This window comes from Lepisosteus platostomus, chromosome 24, assembly GCF_059453375.1.
Source record: "Lepisosteus platostomus isolate fLepPlt1 chromosome 24, fLepPlt1.hap1, whole genome shotgun sequence".
Taxonomy (NCBI): domain Eukaryota; kingdom Metazoa; phylum Chordata; class Actinopteri; order Semionotiformes; family Lepisosteidae; genus Lepisosteus; species Lepisosteus platostomus.
This window is the reverse complement of record NC_142634.1, coordinates 4,344,530-4,361,835: the sequence shown is the minus strand read 5'-3', so window position 1 is coordinate 4,361,835 and position 17,306 is coordinate 4,344,530. Positions and strand designations below refer to the sequence as shown.

The 17,306-nt window shown below is 53.3% G+C and overlaps 1 protein-coding gene across 2 annotated transcripts in view; it reads left to right on the top strand.

The window, feature by feature from the left end:
- Nucleotides 1-15,931, top strand: part of pxnb (paxillin b) — a 57,037-nt gene extending 41,106 nt beyond the window's left edge. Inside the window, exons 6-15 of one of the 2 annotated variants that reach the window (XM_088618416.1) lie at nucleotides 161-281; nucleotides 2,900-3,841; nucleotides 5,089-5,355; nucleotides 5,642-6,067; nucleotides 6,370-6,450; nucleotides 7,710-7,877; nucleotides 8,831-9,004; nucleotides 10,818-10,899; nucleotides 11,724-11,872; nucleotides 12,100-15,931. In XM_088618416.1, coding sequence (XP_088474542.1) covers nucleotides 161-281; nucleotides 2,900-3,841; nucleotides 5,089-5,355; nucleotides 5,642-6,067; nucleotides 6,370-6,450; nucleotides 7,710-7,877; nucleotides 8,831-9,004; nucleotides 10,818-10,899; nucleotides 11,724-11,872; nucleotides 12,100-12,366 — 2,677 coding nt within the window. In that variant the 3' untranslated portion in view covers nucleotides 12,367-15,931. The remainder of the gene's footprint in view (nucleotides 1-160; nucleotides 282-2,899; nucleotides 3,842-5,088; nucleotides 5,356-5,641; nucleotides 6,068-6,369; nucleotides 6,451-7,709; nucleotides 7,878-8,830; nucleotides 9,005-10,817; nucleotides 10,900-11,723; nucleotides 11,873-12,099) is intronic. The other variant, XM_088618417.1, reaches the window with a different exon arrangement.
- Nucleotides 15,932-17,306: the final 1,375 nt, after the last annotated feature.

The window sequence follows — 17,306 nt, the reverse complement described above, 5'->3', positions numbered from 1 at the left end:
ACATTGTCGTGGGCAATGATTTCGGTACACCACAGGGGGCGCTATAACCATGCACTGTGGGCACCATTTGTGTCTGTTGGGGAGCCCTTAGGGTGTGCGCTCCCTGCAGCAGCCGCTGCCCTGACGCTGTGTGCGTTTGTGTCCCCCCCCCCCCCCGCAGGCCTGTCCGCATGCTGGCGCACCACGAGGTAGAGGAGGAGAGGGACACGCCCACGCGCATCTCCGCGTCCTCGGCCACACGCGAGCTGGACGAGCTCATGGCTTCGCTGTCCGACTTCAAGGTGCAGAGCCGTCCGCCGGCCCGTGCTGTTGGTGACGGAGCGCGGCCCCCACGGCCGCTCACAGCCCTCCCTGCCTCTAGTCCTGCTGGGTAGAGGCTGGGGCCTTGGCGTCTGTGTGGAATCGGGACACCGATACCATCAGAAACCCAGGTTCTCTGGCATTTCATTGGGAGCTGCTGTTGACTGTCCTCCATATACAGGTGTCTGTTGTAGTAAGAACTACCGTGAACAACATCTGCACGAGAAGAGCAATCATTGTTAGCTCAGAACCAGGGGCCCTCAGCGTTAAGGTTGTCCACAAACCCTTTGTTAATGGCTCCTGTGTCCCTCCAGTGTCCCTCCAGATATGTTTTTGCAGTTCTGCTGGTGGGGGGGGTGCTGCCCACAACGTTATTCTTGTTTTCTTGGAGGGGTGGGGAAACGGGCGTAGAAAATATCCGTGGAGTCATGTTGCAACACTTCCCTTTCCTTCTCGCTGACCAAATGGGCTCAGGGTTTTTTTTTTTTTTACATTGTTCATGGCTTTTAGGTCTGACAGCAGCGGGAGGATGTTGCCTTGATCGTGGCTTTCTCTGAGGGTATGTGACTCATGGTGCAAAAACCTGAGCTCCTTCCTCAAGACAAAGTTCTGCTTTTGCCGGCGTTTCCTGCACATCGTCAGGAGGCCTCCTGGAGGGGCAGGGTGTTGGCCGTGGCTCGTGTAGGTGTATCGGTGAACCCTGGACAGGCTGGGCCGGCCAGCGGCTCAGTGCCTTTCCGATTCCGCGGAAGAGTGGCGGGCTCACTGAGGGGCAAGAGGGCAGATAGAGCGCCACCTGCTGGTGGCGGGGTTTTCTTGCCGTGCCTAGTGAGGGGTGGCAGAGGACCGCTGATCGACCATTAAATCACGAGGCTTTAAAGATGGGGAACGTTTCCATTGTTTTTGATTGTCCAGGAGACTGATTAAATCAAGCGATTAAGTGATTTAGCACAAAAATCGAAGTATTCTTCTGCCCTCAAAGACAAGATTTCTCTTAATCGAGCACACAGCTGTAGTAGTTTCCTGGTGTTGCCAGTCTTTGGAAATGGGTGGAGACTGTAAGACTAATTGGGTTGTGGCTCTCCAGGACCAGCGAGGGAGACCCCTGTTTTAAATCAGTTCTTGGGCAGCTGTACAAACCAGAAACTGATCGCGTTGCTGCGCCCTGGGAGTCCTGGTTTCTCTCAGGGCGCCTGCAGGTTCATGAATCATTCTGGACTTGGGCACAGGAAAGTTTTGGTCCTGAAGAGCCACAGAGTCCTGGAGCGTACATTCCAGCTGGACTCGGAAGGACATCGTTGGATTAATCGCTTGCCTAATTATAGGGAGAGCTGCGATGCTATTTTATATTCTGTAGTTAGAAAGAATCAGCATTGATGAAGGTATTTCAGACAACAATAAAAGTAAAGTGTGCACAGTATCTTGTAAAACCTCCTATTAATCACAAAATAGATTCAATTTCCATGCGCAGCAATTCAGAATGAGGCCACAAAACTTCCGGTGACGTGTTGTGGCCTTATTACACTGTAAACAAGCAGGCTTGTGAATACATCTCTTAATCCAGTTACAATATTGCTCTTGACTTCGAGAGGGTAGTGCCGACACTCTGCTCACTTGTTAACTCTGCATGCAGACCACGTTGACCGCTGCCCAGCCTGTCCTTATTCCCTCGCACATCACAGTACACAAGTCATTACCGTGACTACTGAGCAGGAAGGGCTGCATCATGTCACAATTTGCGCAAACTCTTGCTGTCGTTACGTGACAAGACTTGCGGTACTTTCACAAAGTTCACGATTTTGTGCTTAATTCAACATTTGTTAAATAATTCTATAAAGTAAATGAATTTTTTTTACTGAGATTTAATAACCAATCTCGGAAATTGGGACTGCAGTTCCCCTTTAAGAGCACCTGTGAGCCGTGTGTAGGGCTGCAGCTGTTCAAAACCAGGTGGTCGCAAAACCTGAAAATTACCGATGAATTTGAGCGAGTCTTCAGTTCTGTTATGTGAAATTCCAAACTCTGCTGCCTGAATGCTTGCAGGTACTCAAGTTTTGAGTCCCTGTTGAGCCCTAGTGATTTCATTCATCGAATGACCTGGTTAATTGATTACAGTGAAAATCGCTAGGGAGGGGTGATTTTAGCAGTGACTGGTTGGGGCTCTCCAGGACCCTGTTAACTCAAATCACAGTGCGTCTCTGCACGTGTTCGAGTGTGCAGACAGGACTGGTAGCCTAGCTATGTGGAAGTTGCGTGAAGTCTCTGTAACAGCAGGGCTCCGTGCCATCGCGTTGAGCAATCTTTTATTTCATCACATCAGTGGCTGTGGACAGGAGCGCAGCGCAGCGGAGAGGCGTGTTGACCAGTAATATGGCTTTTTGGTTTTGAATCGCTATTCCTGATTGACACAACTTAACCAAGCTGAAGGCTGACAGATCTGCATTTTGCCTTTTTTAGGACAATTCTGTAAACACCTGAGGGGTGAGCTCTGTTTTCCTTTCTGATTTCTCTCAACCGTTTTGTGTGTTGTTTTTTTTTTCTTTTCTTTCTTTCCTTCTGCGACTCTCTTCTCCCTCTCGCCCGTCGTTGCCGTGCCCAGCCGAGCTCGCTGGGGTCCCTCAATTCGGAAGTGTTTCACAACCATCTCGCCCTCCTGCTGGTCGACACCCTGGCCAGCCCCTCCGCTTCTGCCCCCGTCCCAGCCTCCCCTTCTCCCAGAGTGCCGTTCGTGGCCCCTTCTCCCCCTGCCGCCGCCCGCGACTCCCCCCCGCTGCGTACGCCCAGTCCCCTGGAGCCCCTGCACATTGACGAGGAGGGGGCTGGTGGCGCCCCCCATTCTGGGGCACCCTCGCTGGCCTCCCGCGTCTCCCAGTCAGGCTCGCCCGCTGTGGCGGCGGCGGCTGCCCAGCAGTCCCCGTTCCCAGCGCCCGAAACCCGCCGTGCCAGCCAGGAGGCGATCGTCGACGTCTCGCCCTCCGTGCTCGCTTCCCAGCTGCAGTCGCTGGTGGTTCTCTCGGAAACGGAGGCGCAGCGCCTGACCTCGGTCTCGCCGGCGCCCCCTGCCGCGATCCCAGGTCCCGCGAAGAAGGAGGAGCCGCGGGTCGTGGGGGAGTATCCGGGGGGGAGGCTGGAGTCTCGCCTGTGCGGTGGCGGCGGTGGAGATCCGGCGGCGGCGGAGCCCTCGCTGGACGAGGCCCTGGACAAGCTGTGGGACATGAGCTGCGCGCTGGGGGCGGGGGCGGGGGAGGACAGGGCGGAGGCGGTGCAGGAGGTGGTCGAGGAGCGCATCGTGGCTGTGGACAGGCGGGAGGTGCTCCCGGACACTTTGCACCTCCGGGAACAGGGGGGAAAAGGAGAGGAAAGAGTGGATCACACCGCACCCCACCCCGAGACGCCAGCAGGAGGGAGCCCCAGGAGTGCGGAAGGGAAATGCACTACGCCGCCCCAGGGGGAGCCCGAGGCTGTGGGGACCCCCGGCAGCCCCCTAGACCTGCCGCCGCTGGAGCCGCCCGCGGTGGAACGGATCTCCGCGTCCGGCCAGGCAGGCGCGCCCCGCATGGCTTGTGGCAGCCAGGAGCCGAGATCTTAACCCGTTTGAGCTGTTGCCTGTGCTGCTGTTGCCTGACTGTTGCATCCACTCCGAAGTCTCTTAACACGTAGCCGGTTTTCGTGACCCTGACCCCGGAGAGGCGCCGCTCTCGTTACAGAGCGTGTTTGGGTGGAATCCCAGCATGCACTGCCTGTCTGGCCCTCGGACGTGACTAACAGCGCAGCGTGACCCCAGCTCTCAGGATATCCGATCCTACACAGTCGAGGGGCCGGGGCAGAACGCCGGTCATCGCTGAATGCTGCTCGTTCTCTCTGTTGCCAGCTGCTGACCAGTCAGTGGGAAAGCAGTGTGTGGTTGACTTTGCACAACAGCTTTTCCTGGGAGAGGGTAGTATATTTAACTTATTTACATGTACATGTCAGTATGTCCATATTGCACTTGTACATGGAAAAGCTTGAAGGGCACATTCAGAAATCCTGCAGCCTGCGAATTTCTCCCACCCCCGACAGGCGACTGAAAGTTGTTTTGGGCCGAGCACTTGCTAGAGCACGTTCAGCGAGTGTTAACATTATTAAGTACAAACTTGACAGGCCGCGAGTATCAGTGTGGGACGATGCAAACGCTAGTCTGTCCAAAACACTTGCAATTGCGACAATTGTGCGCTCCAGCAGTCAGAATTCTCTCGATCCTGTTTGAGTGGAGAGGGCCTGGCTGTAGCCTGTGACCGGGCCTGGGCGCCTCTCCAGAGCTGCGGTCTTCTTGTGGGAACCAAGGAGTTCTTGGTATGAAATATTCCGATCTTCTTTGGATTCCACCTAGTCCATTGTAACTACGATACAAGAGATCCTAGTTACCTGATCACCTTCTTGACGCTGGCAAGTGTTGGAAAATCCTGACATACAGCTGCATTTTTTTTCCCCGAGATCGACTTGTAGTCTCAGCTCCTGTGGATAAATTCAGCCAGCGAGAAACGCCCAGGAGCAGGAACTGTCTCGGCATTGCCCTTACAATGGCAGTTAGCGGCAGAGGCAGAGCGTGAAGCTCCAGGCGAAACGGCTTCTATAAGAAGAAAATGAAATTGGCTTCTCGGTGGCTCTCGTCCGAACGCGGTCCCAGAAGCCCGCTGTGCATGGCGTGGAGCCCTGGCGTGGGTTGAGCCCGAGGCATGGAGTGGCGTGTGTCCGCGTGCCCGCTGAGCTCGTGTCCTGAGTCCCGCCCTGTGGCCCGCTGTCGTCCAGATCAAGTCGGTCATCAAGCGCACGAAGGAGACCACCAACGTGCACCCCATGTATCGCGAGGGGCAGCCGCGCCGCATGCTGGGGCCGGTCATCTTCCACAAGAGCAGCTCCCAGGACCGGCTCATCGAGGAGCTGCAGGGCAAGCTGGGCATCGGGCGGCAGGAGCGCTGGCGCTCGCGCCAGGACGACTGGCTGACCGAGGGCGTGATCGTCATGTCCAAACCCGCCCGCTCGCGAGAGGACGGCGCGGAGCCCGAGGTGGACAAGGTAGAGGGCGCATGGCGGTCAGCTCAGACGTCAGCATTAGGTCTCCCGTCTGCACAAGAAGGCCACCGAGGATTTTCATGATCAATATGTGACCTGGAAGTGCCGTTTTACTTCTGCTATTAAAGATTTATGAATGTTGAAATCGGCGTTTATGATGTTTGGAAATCTTGACGGTTAAATTTAAAATGTCGTGATATTGACACGGCTGGATTTCTCTCCTTCTTGCCTTCGGTTTACCTGCATCTCTCTCTGCGTCTTCTGATCTCTCCTGTCTTCTCTTCTTCAGATTATAATCCCTCCAGAGTCGCCCACCCCCCAGAGGAAGGTCGTTCAGTCCCCCCCGACCCCGAAACGCCCCCCCCCTCGGCCCGAGGAGCCCAGAAAGATTGTCCCGGCGAAGCAGTCCCCTCCGCCCCTGCCCCTGCCCCCGCCCCCTCCCCCTCCCCCGCCCCAGCAGCCCCTCCGGGCCCCCTGCCCGCCCCCGCCTCCGCCTTTCCCCCTGCGCTGGGACGCCCCCTTGGACGAATACCAGGACCTGCGAGCGCCGCCCACCTTCGCCGCCCGCCTGTACCCCCCGCAGCCCGCAGAGCCCCCCTTCTCCATGCCCGTCGCCCCTCCCTGCCCCCCCCAGCCCGCCAGGCCCCCTGCACCCAAAGACCTGGTGTCCATAGCGTGCCAGACCGACGAGGACCCCCTCTTCCCTCCCATGCAGGCATGGAGCCCCGTCCTCTGCCGGTCTCCGTTGTCTGCTTGTGTGTTTCTGTCTTACTGCCTTCCGGCGCTGGGGAGCGCCTGGCCCCTGTGCGCTAGGTACCGCGCTCCCGCACGGAGCTGCGAGGGCTCAGAGCCAGTTTAGTGCCAGTTCAGGGTCCTCCTCCGGATAGATGGAGCTCAGCTAGGACCCGTCGGGCAGTGACTGGCCCACGAGGAAGTCCTGTTCCCCGTCGGGTCAGCCTGTGTCATGTTGAGTGATCTCCGGGGTCGCGTGACCTTGACTTGACCTTGTGTTCCCAGGCCCTCGCCCCGCCTCCTGTCGGCCGGCACGCCCCCCACCTCGCCTCGCGCCCTCCGCCCAGCCCGCCCGCGAGCGAGAAGGCAGGACTCCCCTCTTTCTAAGCATGCGGCTGCTCTCCGGACCCCCGCGTTCCTTGTAGTCTGCTTGTGAAGCTCACGCCGAGGGTGTTGTGCACAAAACGGCTGTTGGCACGGAATTTCCTCAGATCACTTTTATTTTCAATGTACTTGCCTGACTTTAGCTCTAGAGTGTGTGAGAGTGTGTGAGTGATTAAAATTAATCTAACTACAAAGTGAATGGCCTGTGTGCATCTCACACACCGTATTGTTAAAGTATAACGATGGACACTTTAACACATTGCAAACTTAATTTTCTTACATTTGCACGGTTGGATGTTGAAAATGAGCAAAGTTGTCTTTTTCCCCCCCTGTTCATCAATGTAGTACAGACCTCATAAAGCCAGAAACTATTGTCGCTATTGTGGAGGAGGGTTTAACGGCTTCAGCAGAATTTCCTGTGATCAGCTTTTTGGGGGAGAAAGCGATTTTGATCTTTTTAGCATCCCCTGCAGGTGGTGCCTTGTCTTTGGTAGGTGCGGTGCAGATTCAGGAAGGGTGCAGTGGGGTTTCTGTTTGAAACCTGCAAATCTATAGATGGGTGGTGATATGAAATACAGACTCCATGTCACTGCTCATTTTAATTGTGATGCACAGTTAAGAGATTGTTCTGTTTCTACGAACTGTTAAATAGGATAGTGTTCTTAAGTTTAATATTGTTCAGGTGAAGCCTGGTGAAATAGCTGAGCTCTGCTTTTCTCTTTCCCCACACTGCCCACAGGTACGCTGTGCTGTCCAGGTTGTTTGGTGTCTCTTAACCTGCCCCCTGTATTTGTATTTGCCCCCTGCAACGGGGTTGTTATCCTGCCTTGCCTGATGCTGCTTGCCCTGTGCCTGTTGGGTTTGGCTCGGGGGGCAATGTGACCCCCTCAATTGAATAGATTGGTCTTTTCAGAGCTTGAAGTGGTGGGGTGCTGGGGGAGGTGGGGATAGTGCCGTGGGCTGTTGTGTGGGGGTCTCCAGGGAGGGTGAGGGGGGTTCATGTGCTCTCACTAATCTGCACTGGGGGGGTCATGATTGATGAGCCCCTGTTTTTACTCTTCTGTCCTGGGGCGTGCGGGTTTTCTAGGCGATGAGCTCGGAGGGTTGAAGACTTGAACCCGGGGGGGGTGTGGACTCGTGAAGCTGGTAATGGGGTTTGGGGAGCTCGCCAGTGGCTCCCTCTGGACCCCGGGACTCGGCTCCTCCTGCCCTCTGTCTGACTCCCCCCTCTCTGCTTGCAGATCATGGCCCAGGGAAAGGGTGGAGGGGTGTCGCCCACCGGTGCCCCCAAGCCAGGGAACAAGCTGGACAACATGCTGGGGAGCCTGCAGTCGGACCTCAATCGGCTGGGCGTGCAGACTGTTGCCAAGGGCGTCTGCGGGGCCTGTAAGAAGCCCATCGCCGGGCAGGTGCGTGTGGGCGTCTCTGGCCGGACCTCCGTCTCTCTGTGGGTACATGCGCCGCGCTTCTGGAGTGGAGCAGCACATTACCGAAAACTAAATTTACAAAGATTTTCAAAGCGATGGCTCTGTGGCTCAGGATCTGTGCCTGTGGCTGGGAGGTTGCTGGTTTGTATCCCGCAGCCAGCTGAGGAATCCTGCTCCGTCGGGCTCCTGAGCAAGGCCCTTAACCCTAACTGCTCCAGGGGCGCAGTATAAATGGCTGACCCTGCACTCTGACCCCCAGCTTCTCTCTCCCTGTCTGTGTGTCTCATGGAGAGCAAGCTGGGGTCTGTGAAAAGACACATTCCTAACGCAAGAAATTGTATATTGTATAAGTGATGTTGTGATGTTAGTTATAATCAGCCCTGCCGAGTTTCACTATAGTGCGACATTCACCTTTGAAACTGGAAAGAACCTGCTCCCATACTTTTCAACTGAAATCAACGTCTGCTTTTACACATGAGATGACACTTGAACTGCCAGCCTGCCAGCAAAAGCCATGAGAGGGAAAAATATATTTTGTCTTTGAATAGGTGAGCCGATTTGTGCGAACAAAAACCTACGCCAGATGGAAATACTGTTCAGTGCGGTTTCACTGCCCAGTGAAAAGTACATCTGTTTTGCATGTCTTAAATTACCTTTTTGCCTGCTTACCTGTAAATTTGCAAAGATTTCTAATTAGCGCTGCTGCGCTTCAGCACAGTGCGACGTTTGTCCTCAGTTTATACTGTTGAACTGGGGTTCGCGCGCTTGGGTGAAACAGTCTTGCTCGCACCAGCTGCTGGCCATTCAGTAAATCGGCGGTCCATTCACACACGCACTTAAAAATGGTAAGAACTGAGACTGACCACGTCCGTTAAATTTCGGCGTTTTGCGTGACCCCCCCGTCTCCTCTCCTCTCCTCCCGGTCCGCGCTGCAGGTGGTGACGGCCATGGGCAGGACCTGGCACCCTGAGCACTTCGTCTGCACCCACTGCCAGGAGGAGATCGGCTCGCGCAACTTCTTCGAGCGCGACGGGCTGCCCTACTGCGAGAAGGACTACCACAGCCTCTTCTCCCCCCGCTGCTACTACTGCAACGGGCCCATCCTGGACGTGAGTGTGGCCGGACCTGTGGGGATACAGCCCTGATCATCCCCCACACACACATACACACATACACACACACACACACACACTGGGGGGGTATATCTCTGATCATCCCCCACACACACACACTGGGGGGGTATATCTCTGATCATCCCCCCCACACACACACACACACTGGGGGGGTATATCCCTGATTCCCCCCCTCCCCCTACCACACACACACACACAGACACACACACTGGGGGGGTATCCCTGATCCCACCCCACACACACACACACACACACAGACACAGACACACACTGGGGGGGTATCCCTGATCCCACCCCACACACACACACTGGGGGGGTATATCCCTGATTTTCCCCCACACACACACTGGGGGGGTATATCCCTGATTTTCCCCCACACACACACACACTGGGGGGGTATCCCTGATCCCACCCATACACACTGTGTGGTATCTATCTGTGTGGCTACGTGCCTGATTCCACCCACCCACGCACACTCCTCTAGACTCACTCTAAAGGACAGGAGCCGGACTGCAGCTGCGGGTGGGGTAAGACAGGGTGGGCTCTCTAACACCCTCGCAGGTTTCTTTGACTTCCCTTTCCAAACTGAGAGGGGGGCAGCCCAGGGCTGGTCCAGCTGTCCTCCCTCTCCCGGTGTGTGGGCTGAGCGTGTCGATCTCAGACCCTGTGAGGCAGCAGAGGCACAGGGCTTGACCTGCTCTGACCCTCACAAAGCTGGCTGGACTTTAACCCCACAGCAGGGCTGGTTCTGATGGAGCTCGTCTGTCTCGTACAGGGGGAAGGGCCTTCTGATGTCTTTACACAACAATGTAGACTCCCGTCATCACTGAGAAAGTAGAGGCACAGTCGAAGGGATGGGGGCAAAATGTAACAAGAAAACAACCCTATTGTTTTAATTCTTCTGGGATTTGTGAGTGCAGGACGTTGGAAAACATGACCTAATCCCAGCATTCCACTGCCTCCACCCCCAAGGCGAGCTCACAGAGGGTGGCAGGCTCCTTGCTGGAGTCTGCTGCCCCCTGCAGACACATTCTGGTATTGCAGTTAAAATACCTTCCAGGAAATGAAAAAGGTCCTGGAACACAGGGGTGAGGAACAGAAAGCATGACCAGGCTGAGGCCATGTTCTACGCTCCAAAGGGATCATGATGCAAGGGTACATACTGCATAGCTGTCCCTGTATACCTGAATGCTTTCAAGCATCTGGGTATGTTTGGTAATTTGACTAGATCAGAAGAATCTGAATGTCTCGTCAACTTTCCTGCTGACAGCTTATGTGAAAACTATTTGAGTTAAGTATTTGGAATGGCTTTTGTCTGTAAATCCTGTGTGATGCCGGTACTGGTGGACAGTGCTGGTGCTGGTGTCGTGCTGGTGGACAGTGCTGTGCTGGTACTGGTGTCGTGCTGTGCTGGTGGACAGTGCTATGCTGGTTCTGGTGGACAGTGCTGTGCTGGTGGACAGTGCTGTGCTGGTTCTGGTGGACAGTGCTGTGCTGGTGGACAGTGCTGTGCTGGTTCTGGTGGACAGTGCTGTGCTGTGCTGGTGGACAGTGCTGTGCTGTGCTGGTGGACAGTGCTGTGCTGGTACTGGTGGACAGTGCTGGTGCTGGTGTCGTGCTGTGCTGGTACTGGTGTCGTGCTGTGCTGGTGGATAGTGCTGTGCTGGTACTGGTGTAGTGCTGGTGGACAGTGCTGTGCAGGTACTGGTGGACAGTGCTGTGCTGGTGTCGTGCTGTGCTGGAGGCCGGTCCATGCAGCTGACTCGCCCGGCTCATGTTGCTTTTACAGAAAGTGGTGACGGCCCTGGACCGGACGTGGCACCCCGAGCATTTCTTCTGTGCGCAGTGCGGGTCCTTCTTCGGCCCGGAAGGTAATTACCCCCCTTCTTCTAGCTCGGAAATGGCCCTGGAGTCTCGTCTCGTCTCTGCTCCCTGCCTGCTTTAATCCAAGTCTCATTTCTGAGGCTCGGCGAAGAATTAGAGACCCGAGCTGCTCAGATCTGACGCAAAGGGAGCCTGCCATCATCAGTGTGGCTCGTTCGTGCCCCAGCAACCCCCCCAGATCCCGAAGTGCTTGTCATGCAGCTGTTAAAGAGGAACTGCGGAACCCTTGCATCATGATGCAAGGCTACATACTGCATAGCTGTCCCTGTATACCTGAATGCTTTCAAGCATTGGTAATTTGATTAGATCAGAAGAATCTAGTTTCTAAGACCGGTTATTACAGCAGGCAGAGTTAAGGAAGTAGGAGCTGTCAACAAAACAGTGTTGAAATCAAAAGCAATATTGCTATTAGATTCAAAGAGCTGTATTCACAAAGCTGCTGGTATACAGTGAAGTAGAGCCACAACACCTCACTGGAAGTTTTGGCACTGTGCATCCCTGGAAATGTTTTCATCAGTCTTTTGTGATGTGTAAATGGAGGTTTTACGTGTTACTGTGTGCGAATCTTTCTTTTATCGCGGTTTGAAATGCACTCATCAGTGCCGATTCTTTCTAACTCCTCATAATAGAAATAGCGTTGCCGTTCCCCTTACTCGGACAGTTGAAGTTGAAGCTCACAGTTCAGCTGAGGAATCGATCAGGCAGCCTGTCCTAGCCCAGGGCAGCGCTCCCATCAGCCGCTGAACGCTGCAGCTTAATGAGCAATTAATCCCGCGCGCGCCGCCCCGCGTGTGTGTGTCCGTGTCCGCAGGCTTCCACGAGAAGGACGGGAAGGCCTACTGCCGCAAGGACTACTTCGACATGTTCGCGCCCAAGTGTGGCGGCTGCGCCCGCGCCATCCTGGAGAACTACATCTCCGCGCTGAACGCGCTCTGGCACCCCGAGTGCTTCGTCTGCCGGGTGAGTCGGGGGCGAGGGTGAGCCGGCGTGGCGGCCGGGGGACCCAGCGGGGGCGTCTGGCCCGGTGCCGTTCCGGTGGGGCGCACTGGGGGGGCTCTGGGCCTGCCGTCGTGGGGGGTTGGGGGGGCCCCTGTTGCCTCCAGATTGAAAGCAGAGAAACTGACCCTCCCGCCTGACGCTCCTCCCGTTTTTGTGTTCCCTCGCTCTCCCCCCACGTGCGCCGGCAGGAGTGCTTCACGCCCTTCGTGAACGGCAGCTTCTTCGAGCACGACGGGCAGCCCTACTGCGAGGTGCACTACCACGAGCGCCGCGGCTCGCTCTGCTCCGGCTGCCAGAAGCCCATCACCGGCCGCTGCATCACCGCCATGGGCAAGAAGTTCCACCCCGAGCACTTCGTCTGCGCCTTCTGCCTGAAGCAGCTCAACAAGGGCACCTTCAAGGAGCAGAACGACAAGCCCTACTGCCAGCACTGCTTCGTCAAGCTCTTCAGCTAGGAGCCCCCTGGGGGCGGGGCTGGGCATGGCGGGGGCGGGGTGATTGTGGAGGCGGGGCAAGGGCTAGGTAGGGGGTGGGGTAGGTTGTTTGTGGAGGCGGGGTGTGGGCGGGGTTGGGGGCGGGGTAAGGGCTGGTAGGGGGCGGGGCGGGGCGTCTGCAGGTCTGGTCGGGTTTGTTTTTGTTCCCCCGGTTCAAATCCATACCCCTCCGTTCTGCCCCACTCTCTTCCCTTCAGCTGGTGTTGCTGCGCCTGCGTGCAGGGGGCGCTGCGATTCCCCTGCGGGCAGCCAGCTGAGACCTGTCGAGCGTGGCCTTGGGGAAACTGATTTTTGGGTTTGATTTTGTTTTTTTTATTTTCATCTATCCTTCAGATAATAAACACGAGTCGTTTCTCTTGGGAGAAAAAACACTGAGGTGCTCCATGGAGAGTAGCCCAGCGGTGTTCGCCAGTAAAACTCAGGGGTGCTGCTTGCAGCTTTACTGCTCTCTGCTGACAGGCGGCTGTGCAGAACTAGATCGATCGGCTCACTGTATGTATATATATAGCGCCTTTCAAGAGAGAAGGACCACCTCAGGGCGCTGTCTCGGCTGTGTCTGCGCAGCTGCCGCCCCGGCTCAGCTCCCCTGAGTCTCAGCCCCGACGTGTCTCATTGTGGGCGTGGCTGCGCTGTTCAAAATCTACATATATATATATATTTCTAAATCTACATATATATCGATGGTTTTCTAGTGAGTCATACCTGACTGCTTTCTAAGCCATCTTTGAGGGGGGCGTGGGGGGGTGTTCAGTTATTTCCCCAGTCGTTACCATTCATGCACCCTGCCCTCGAAGTTATTGGGCAGCTGGTTTTCCACACCCTGCCTCCCTCCTGTACTCCTGCCCGCGCTGGGACGCTGCTCTGTCCTTCAAGGGCAGAAGTCGGAAATCAAACCGCTCTTCCACACTGCCTGTGAGAAACAGAAGGTAGGATCTTCGCTGTCGGGCTCTTTAGCCCGGGCGTGAAGCACGCAGAGGCGAGGGCAAAGTGTTCCCTGGCGAACGGCGGTGCCCCCGCTATCCGTCTGTGCAGCCCTATCGCCGAGCCAGTTCCACAGTGTCCCTTTTATATGGCAGTAAACGTTGAACTGATATCGTTACTCTCTTTACCTGAGATGCAGAGCTATTCACGGGTCTCCAGTATTGTACAATTCAATATCTGTGTGATGTCTCACTGGCACTGAGGAGATGCAGGTTTTGTAATGAGATGTATTTTTGCAGTCCAGGTGGAAACTTCCTGTTGCTATTTAGGCCACAGCAGTGTTGGTATGAAGTCAGTATCACTCTGCACTTTCTTCAGATGGCTCTGTTCTTCCTTCTTTTGGGGGGAAAAACTAAAGGTGCATTTTACAGCTTGGTATATTAATATATCAGGATAATATTTTTGTAAAGCTTTCCTATGGAAATTTTTTCATATTTAAGAAAAACAGAGAAGAATATCGGGAATAGATACAAATTCTATATAAATTTATATACACATTGTCCAAAGGAAAGATGCATTTATCCCCAGCCCCATTAAGCTCTGTCTCTACAGAAGCACACCGGAAATAGCTCTGAATCTGGTTCTCAATACTAACAGAGCTGCGCAGAGACTACTGCTCATGCAAACGTTGTTTTTAATCTTTTTTCATACAGCGGGTCTAATGTCATTTTTATCCTCTTCAATCTCCGCTAAAGTTTAAACTTCAGAGAACTGTGTGGTTGAAACCCGAATGTGAATTTTTATTTTTTTATCATACAGTATATATAAAAGTGGATTAACTTTGTATGGTTAGTTCTTGGCTGTGAGCGCTTATCACTCTGCTCTTGTTAACAGCAGCAATAATAACATGAATATTTTTTTAAAAGTTTAATCTTAGGTAAAAACTCTGAACTTATATTTGCTCTGTTCTCTTTCTCTAGGGCATATGTACAGTGTTCTTAACTGCTGTAAATCACAGATTTCATACAGAAGTGTTTTAAATCTTTGTGGTATTACTTTTATATCTTGTACATTTTTGATAAAACGGTGGATCCCTGCTGTATTAAATTATGCAGCCTTGTGTGGCACAACACCAGGCACAAAGCAGAGCACACACTAACACTGCAGTCCCCGGCGCAGCAGGGCCTGGGGCGTATGCACGTGCCGTGTTGCTGCAGCAGGGCTGTGTAGCGCCGCGCTTTCGGACCCGTTGTGCAAGTCCAAACCTCCGTCGTGTGGTGAAGCTGGAGGCTGACCCCCGGCCTGTGGGAGGGGCGGTTGCCTTGGAGACGCCTCGCGCGTGTCCTCGCGCCTCTGGGGTCACGGAATAATCGCGGAACTGCTGTGCGCGTCTTGGGCTCGCGTCTTCGACTTGCTTCAGAATTATTCTCTGTGCCGTAAAAAACCCCGTTTGTCAGATTCCATTAATTTCTGTTTTTTACGGCGAGTCTTAAATCATTTTAATCAGGTGTTTTATTTTATTTTGCCTTTGGTCAGAATGTTTTAGTTCTTTCAGCAGCGGGATGTGTGAAAACAGGTTTATGCAATGTATCCAGTGAGAGGGAGGGGTGTGTGTTGGGAGTCGAGAGGCAGTTGCAGACAGTAGTTTAAAGAGACACTGGATGACGGCACACTCGGAGGAAGGGTGCTGTGCAGCGACTATACTCCTTAAGTCCACACCTCTTCAAAAGTCGGACTCATCGACAGGTTGCGTCAAGTCTGTGCTTGTATTGCTCTTGGTCAGCCAGGTTTGCACAGCACGCGAGATTTGTGAATGTACATTTGAGAACAACTAGAGAAGGCGCATTGAGCCCTGTTACCTTTCCGCATGTATGAAATCATTTATTTCTTAAAACAAGCGGTTGATATCGTAATCCACTTTTGCGCTTGCCCAAATAGCCTCTACTGTCTTTGCCACTGAAGTGGTCGAAATTGAAATGATGAAACGTTTGTGCCAAAGGGCATATTATGTGCTGTAAAGATCACTTGGATTTTGCCTTTTCTCAACATTTGGTGCCTGTGCCAAACCTTCAACAGCCTTGTTTTTTTCAGATGTGCCAAGTGCTTCAGTTCGCTGGTCAGGCTGCCTGCCTGCCTGCCTGGGCCCAAGCTCATGGGTTTAGCCGTTGTGAAGTCACTGGGTCACAGGGGTGGGCCTGCCCCCTGACCTGTGATCTTATTGGCTGAGATCAAGTGTCTTTGGGTCCTGCCGCTGTACGTGTGGGTGTGGTTGGTCACTGCTGCCCTAAAGAGGGCACAGTGAGGGGTACCTGGGGGTGAGAGCCCCCTTTTCTTCCTGTAGGCTTCTCCTTCTCCCCCACAGTGGCTGTTCAGTCTAATCGGTGTTCCCATCTCCGTCATATCAAGTCATGTCACTAGTTAACCAAAGGGAACTGTTGAAGCAACTACTTTCTCTCTTTAGAGGTTTTTTGGTCTTAGTTCTGTTGTATTTTGTTCTGCCCTGCAGATGACATGTAACAATCTTTTTTTTTTTGTCTGTGAATCAAATGGCTAAAGCATTTACTTTCATGTGATATTATGCCAATAAAATAAAAACCTTTTGGTACTTTTTGGTGTCTCTTTTTCTTCTCTTTTAATGCAAATCTACTCTGCCGTGGAAATTGCTTCCCGGTCCCCTGGGATTTACTGCAGGAGAGGCTGCTGTTAACAAGTGTCTGTCGAGAAGGGATGATGCAGATTTTCAGCCTGTTGTAAAGCCCTGGTCTTGAAGATGCGGAACCAGCAGGTGTAGATGTTGTTGTAACAGAACGAATAAGGTTCTTGATCCCGAGATGAAGTAAAACAGATGAGTTTATTGCATGCAAGGAACAATAATGCCGAAGTCTTGTTTCCCACAAGAAACAACAAAACCGAAGTATTGTTCGATGTGCCAGTACAAACTTTTAGGTTATATAGTCCTTGCTTGCTGCTTCAGACGTCATTCGATGTTATGGTAAGGGGGGGGGGGTCATGGTATTTGGCCAGTTCAGAGGCCCTGGCCAAATGGTCAGTTTAAGATTACGCCCCCAGGGGGTTCCTTGCTCGCATCTGGAATCCTTATCAGTTAACCCCCTTTCCTGCCATAAACCCCTGTTGCTTAGAAGTCTAATTTTCAGGCAGAACTGACTTAAGTTATTAACCCTTTTAACATCTTGTCTCTTACTTCAATGTGCTCTTACTGCCATGAAAGAATGAGATCAGTGCCGTTGTGTGTGTTTGCTTCATGCTACACCATCAACCCTGGGTGCCACCAGGTCAGTACTGCTGGGGAAGAGGGTTAAAGTATTCCCTGTGCTGGTTTATCCCCATGATTCACCTCCATTGAGATGATCACTCTGCCAGTGCATTAGACTGAGCGGTGTACCTCCTGGCTACGTCCAGAAAATATTTCCTTATTCGCTTGTACGTGTTGTCAACTCCTTAGCCTCTAGGCTGATCTGTGTGCCCAACAGAAGAATCTCAGAATGAACATGGAAACAAACCAGAGGGCAGAGGTGGAAACTGTGAAGTTCACTTAAAAGCTAAGAACAAGAGGCACTTTACACAAAGGGTGGTGGTAGTGTGGAACAAGCTGCCAAGTCATGTTGCCGAACCAATACGCTGGCTTATGTCCAGAAACAAGTGAGTTGGATTAAACGAGAGGTTCGAGGATAAATGGGGGGGAGAGTAGGAGTAACACTTAACTTGTGGTCAGACTGGCTGCAGCTCTGCTGAGTCCTCTGTCACTTCTGCCCAGTTCTCACCTGTTCAACTGCCTTGCTCTCCGAGTGAATCAAGTACTTCCCTCCAGATTCATGAAAAATGTGTGAATGCTGCTTATCTAAAAAATTTAGATAAGCAGCAAGATGATTTAAACTTATCAGTAAAAGAAAGAAACATAGAGTAGATAATGGTAAGAAACGTATAAAGCCAGCAGCTTATTCATGCTGCAGCTGGCAGCC